This window comes from Arachis hypogaea, chromosome 8 (assembly GCF_003086295.3).
Source record: "Arachis hypogaea cultivar Tifrunner chromosome 8, arahy.Tifrunner.gnm2.J5K5, whole genome shotgun sequence".
Classification (NCBI taxonomy): domain Eukaryota; kingdom Viridiplantae; phylum Streptophyta; class Magnoliopsida; order Fabales; family Fabaceae; genus Arachis; species Arachis hypogaea.
The window spans coordinates 30609990-30615936 of record NC_092043.1 but is presented as its reverse complement, the minus strand read 5'-3'; the positions used below and the strand labels follow the sequence as shown (position 1 = coordinate 30615936).

At 30.2% G+C, this 5947-nt stretch overlaps 1 protein-coding gene across 2 annotated transcripts; it reads right to left on the bottom strand.

The window, feature by feature from the left end:
* Positions 1–836: 836 nt before the first annotated feature.
* On the bottom strand, positions 837–5947 carry LOC112706917 (glucan endo-1,3-beta-glucosidase 14-like). 2 transcript variants are annotated; one of them, XM_072201691.1, is made up of 4 exons: positions 5527–5947; positions 4145–5172; positions 3902–4043; positions 837–1198 (listed from the first exon to the last, which is right to left on the bottom strand). In XM_072201691.1, exons 1-3 carry the CDS (start codon positions 5600–5602, stop codon positions 3972–3974), a joined length of 1176 nt encoding a protein of 391 aa, XP_072057792.1. In that variant the 5' UTR covers positions 5603–5947; the 3' UTR covers positions 837–1198; positions 3902–3971. The 2 variants fall into 2 exon arrangements, with proteins under 2 accessions (XP_072057792.1, XP_072057793.1); XM_072201692.1 differs by having other exon boundaries at positions 5446–5802.

The window sequence follows — 5947 nt, the reverse complement described above, 5'->3', positions numbered from 1 at the left end:
TTGAGACATCTCGTGACCAAGACTTTCGAACAAATCTCATTATGTAATTACAGGTTGGAGTTTTAGTTGGCACTGGCAGCATTTGCTCAAGCAATCAAGCCTGTCAAGTGAGTTGCTTCTTGTGTTTCTTTATTTTGGCTGCATACTGATTAGTAGTTAATTAATGCGACTATCATCTTTCTTTGACTTTAATATATCAATCATTTTTTTAATATTAACTTTATTTTTCCATTTATGTTTTAACCATAATATTGATTTTCATCTGTATTATATAATATATATCTAGGTGGTGTATTTCAATATGTATGCCTGAGACATATTATGATACCACATGATGACTAAATTTACCTTTCCCTTATTAGTGTATCAACAGATACATATTGACAACCACATTAGATTAGAATACAATTCATTGAATTTGCTGGTAAGCTTTCATTATCATGATGGGACCAGTCTAATTGTTGTTGTCTTCATATTCCCCTTTCCTTTTTCCAAAACGGTGTTGTAGGTCCAGAGTCTGAACAATGCTTCACCGCAAGAACCAAGAGCCTTGAAGCAATTAACATGTTATGCTTGCACGAAAATTCAATTATAGATAGTGAGAATAAAGTTTGAATAATTTTGGAATTTAAGTAATACTTTCTGACCTTTGATCATTGTTGCTTGCACGATTAGTCTTTTATACAGTTACCTTAATTATTTTATTAGTTATAGTTATATACTTGTATTTTTATCTTATCTACACTTCACGTGTTTTTAATGTGAGATCAATGTTGTATATTAATAACATCAAATTCAATGGGCAACATTAAAATTTGTTACAAGTGTACACAAAGTGGAACGAAACAGCTTCCTCATTATCCAACATTTTCTTTACATATACAACTAAATCTATTTTCTTTTTCCCTTTATATCCAAAGAAAACTCTACTTTTTCCAACAAAGAAAAAAAGAAAAAGAAAGAACAGAAAACTCTAATCCGTATTACAAAATCCAACATCAGCCTTCTACCTTTAGTTATTGTAGAATTGACAAATCAATAACTATATGAATGGTTTGAGCAAAGCTATATGTACGAACTAAGCCTCCAACTTGCAACCATAGCTATCTACCAAAAGCGTAGAATTTGTTGCGAAAAGAAAGTGTACTGCTTTTACATTTGTCAAACTTCCTGCAAAGAAGTCGCCAAAAAAACCTTCCTGCAAAGATTACGTCAATATATTAAGTCAATAACTCAAAAAGTTAATTTCTAACAATATTTGTCAAAGCTGGAAGAAGGATTTCTTATGCACACAATAATTGAATTAGTTCAATAGTTATTTATATCCACATTACTGTTTGGAGCAGAATTTTATTTAGAATAATGTTAAGTAACCAATAATTTTTTTGAACAATATAAATAACCACTAATAAAATAAAAACACATTATACTTTCAAATTATCCACTTAAATCTTAATATTAGAATAACCATATGATATATTTATTGTTTACGTATATTTTTGCTTTTATTTATTTTATAACTAACATGCTATCACTAGATAAACCTATTAAGTAGCATATGGGCAATAAGGCCAACACGTCTCTGGTCTGAATTTGCATTAAATATTTCAAATTTTTTAATTACTCTAATAATCTTTGATATGGCCTATGAGAGACAATAACAGAACAAGCTAGTGCTGAGTGTGACATTGTACACCAAAAAAAAATCTAAACTGCAAAATGTGTAATATATAAAATATTTATATTTTTATTGAATTTTTTATTTAAATAATTAAAATAAAAATAATAATTATCGAAATAAATAATTTAAAAAATATTTACTAATTTACGTTCTCCATTCATATCTCGTTTATACTGTAAACGAGATAAAATTGCATGTATTTCATTTATAATGTAAACGAGATATGACACGTCGACAAATAAACATAAAAATTAAGTATTATGTATTTTAGATGTGTAATACTTAAAAAAATATTCTAGTGCATACAGAATATGTTATATTTACGTGGATGTATATATTTAAAGTTTTGTGCACTTAGAATAAAACTAAAAAAATCCAACTCGATGTATCCGTGATATATTAGTATATTACTATTTGACTTTATTTAATTTTATATTTTTATTTTATCTAATATTATTTAAATAATTTAAAATTTAAAATTATATTAGTCTAAATTTTAAATTAAAAATTTTATAATTTTAAATTATTTAAATAAAATTAAATAAAATAAAAAATAAAATCAATTTAGACAATAACATATTTTAAAGTAGATTGTCATGAATTTTTCTTTTGTTTTATTCCTAGTGTACAGTATCTTAAATATGTACATCTCTACAAAGGTAACATATTTTAGGTGAACTGAGATATATTCTTTTAAAAGTGTTACATATCTCGAAGGTACAATACTTAATTTGTGTGCTTATTTATCTTATATTTTGTGTATTGGAGATGTGTAATGATAGTTTTAAATACATTAAATAATACATATATTGGTAAATAAAATATTTATTTTATTTATAAATAATAAAAAAACATTTAAAACTCGGTATTAAAAAATCTTGAAAAGTAAAGATTGCATATATGATATGATATGATATAAGGGAGAAAAGAGAAGCATCTTTTAATGAAAGAAAAGGGAAGGTTTTCCAGCTCTAATATTATTGTTAGGAGTTAGGAGTTAGGAGGAGGTGTATCTATCTGTCAATCTTATCACTTTTTTGAAACTGATGCAATAATAATAAATAATTCTATTAAATTCAATGTAGTGGGCATGAATCATGTCCACATCAATACATCATGACTAATTACTAATTAGCCGCCCCAACCCACTTTTTGTGACACTCATATTTGAAGGATCTTCCAAATCACATTGATTATAAACTTTGATTAATTCTAAATCAAGCTCCTGGGTTGGATTTTTGTATATTTATATTCTCCATTCATATTATGAAGTTGGCTAAAGTTGCATTATGAATGTGATAGGCAACAATATTATCCGACACTTAATTTGACCCTCGTCACTTCAATTTACATTAATGGTGTGTTAGGTATGAGCAAAATTTTCTTAGTAGAGTTTGGTTGCTCTTTAAAAATAGAAGAGACAGAGACATGGCAAACAAACACCTAAAAATGAAATAAATCTGAAGAGATAATTTTTATACTATTTCAATAATGATTTTTAAGCAAGTGTATCAAGAAACCAAATGCTACCCTAAATCCTTAAGAATTCTGGCTCTATGAACATAACTGAAAGAAATATATAAGGTTCACAACCATGGACAAAACTCATGAGGTTGTGATTATATATATATGGATGTAGTCATGTAGGACTTTTGTAAATCTGAAGACAAGAACAATTTTATACACACACAAAAAGAGATTCACATGCATGATTGCCAGTGATAGTTAAGGAAGATAGAGACACATTACCAAAAACTTTGATTAAAAAATAAAGAAAAAAAAAACGATAAGTTTTTCTTGGGGGAAGGTGGGTTTATTCGGTCACAAGAATCCACTTGTTCCATGCACAAGCATGAATTTGACAGCATTTGACAGGTTATGCTTTGATTGATACCATTTTGGCAGATATATTTCCACATTATGGTACCAAAATATTCCCACCATATCATTTTTTAGACTCTAGTATTCAGTGCAATACTGTTAGAAAGCCAAGGAATAATTAAAAAAAAAAAAAACCTTTTCCCTTTTGATCATAGGACTGAACTTTTTCTTCACAAGTTTCCATCCATCCCTTATTTCAATGATCATTGCTAATTTTTTTAGATACTTTAGACTTTTGAGAGGCAGAAGAAATTGGCATGTGGCCTAAGAATTGAAATAAAACTTTACACTACCATCAAATAATACATACATTGAGTGACAAATTCAAAACTTTCTTACCTTCAACAACTTCAGCTGCAAAAGAATGATCTATATGAATATCTTTACTTCTATCACTAACTTATTCTGATCACAATCTTGAAAGCTCCCAACACAACACCAAGCATGTAATAGTATAAATAAGAAAATTGATGGACAAAACCTGCACATAAACAGCAATAGAAGTATGTTAATTAGAAGCAAAAAGGCAATGAAACTTTTGGCATGTAAATAAGTTTGCAAATGTAAAATGTGTTTACTTACATTGGATTTGGATTCTATAACCATTTCTGGGAGATAACCTTGTAATCCAATGTTATAAACTGGTGAACCATCAGGATAATAAAGGCCATAGTTCCTCTCTGATGCAGGACCAGGCTTCAAATCCTCATTGAAAAGTGCAAATACAAAGATATCAATTGGAACTGATGGATTTGCAGGAGTTGCTTGTTTCTGCTGTATTCTCTTCAACAAATTGCTGTTATATATCTCTGCATTCTCTGGTGTAGCTCCAACCTCATCTGGGTCACCCTTAGAAGGCCAACCTGTCTCCGAAATCCTAACCACGATATCGGTATGGCCTAGGGCCTTGATGGCAGCATAGACAGCATCAATCTGAGCATACAACATGTTATCATAATGCAGATTGGTTACAGGATCAATTGAGCCAGAATTTGGTTGAAATAGTACATAACTCAATGAAATCTTATCAGGGCTGTCCTTGTATGCAAAGAAAGGGTATGCATTAATAAGAAAAGGTGATTTGGTTTGAGCATGGAAGTTAAGGAGTGGTTGTATATATGGAATCAAATCTTGCCTAAAAGCACCAGATGAAGGAGGGAATGAACTAGATAAAATGTTGAATGAATGTGCTGTTGTTACAGTAACTTGTTGTGATAATCCAAGGTTAACAAGGGCATTATAAACAGATTGCATTGCTGGAAGGAGATTCATCATGAGCTGAGTATCATTTAGATTGAAGACTTCATTTCCTACAGTGATGCATGTGATCTTGGTCTGTGATAGGTAAGGTTGAACATTTTGCTGAACCCAACTCTGAGCTTTTGAAGGGTCTCTCATGCTTTGAAGATTCTCATTTGCAAGTCCTATAATGAATTCCACATTGGAATTGGAGAAAGCTGATAGAACATTTGGATCAGCATCATAGAGCTTCAATCTGCTTACATTCAGTGATTTTATAAGAACAGCAACGCGTGATGGAGAGGGAAGATTGTTGGCTATTTGTCCATAGTTGATTCCAAAATCATAACCACTTGTCTGTATAAATGTCTCTGAGAAAAACACAGTTTTGAAATATCAGAAAAATAAAATGCTTAAATTCCTATGCTGAATAAGGAGAATAAGTACACAACCAAATTGATAGAATCATAAAACTAAAATGAATAATATATAAATTAATTATTGGTTTTTGATTCCTCTGAGGATGCAATGTAGTTTCTCTTTCATTCCATGAAGCTAAGAAGGAATAACATTCTGATCACTAAACAACTAGACTAGAATGTTCCATTAGCAAGAAAACATAGACAGAAACAGAATAAGATTACCCCAGATAACAAAATCAGTTTTTTTCATCAACTTTGTGCGGAATCAAAAGAGAATCATGCAGAAGTATACAAGTTACACACCAGAAATAGTGAGAAGCAGCAAAAGCATTTTGAAGTAGGAGGAAAAGCTTGACATGAGTGATCTCATATTGGCCATTGAAGCCAACCAAGACCACCAAGCTTTTCAGGATGAGAAACCAAATCAAAGAGCACGAAAGGTCGGTCACATACCAAAGCTTATCATATATATATATAGAAACAAATATGATACATATGTATGGTATGTATGGCGTGTGAAAAAACAGAACAACTCTGTTCTTTAATTTTATGTGGAAAACAGGGTAATGCTACTTGTTTATTTTAGTTGTCATTTGGCATTATTATATATCCACCACTTGGGTTACACGTATGAAATTGAAACTCTTCCCCTTGTTCCAATTCACCGACATAGTGAGGTTTTTATTTTTTTAATTACTAATTTAATTTTTACAGAGAAGACACT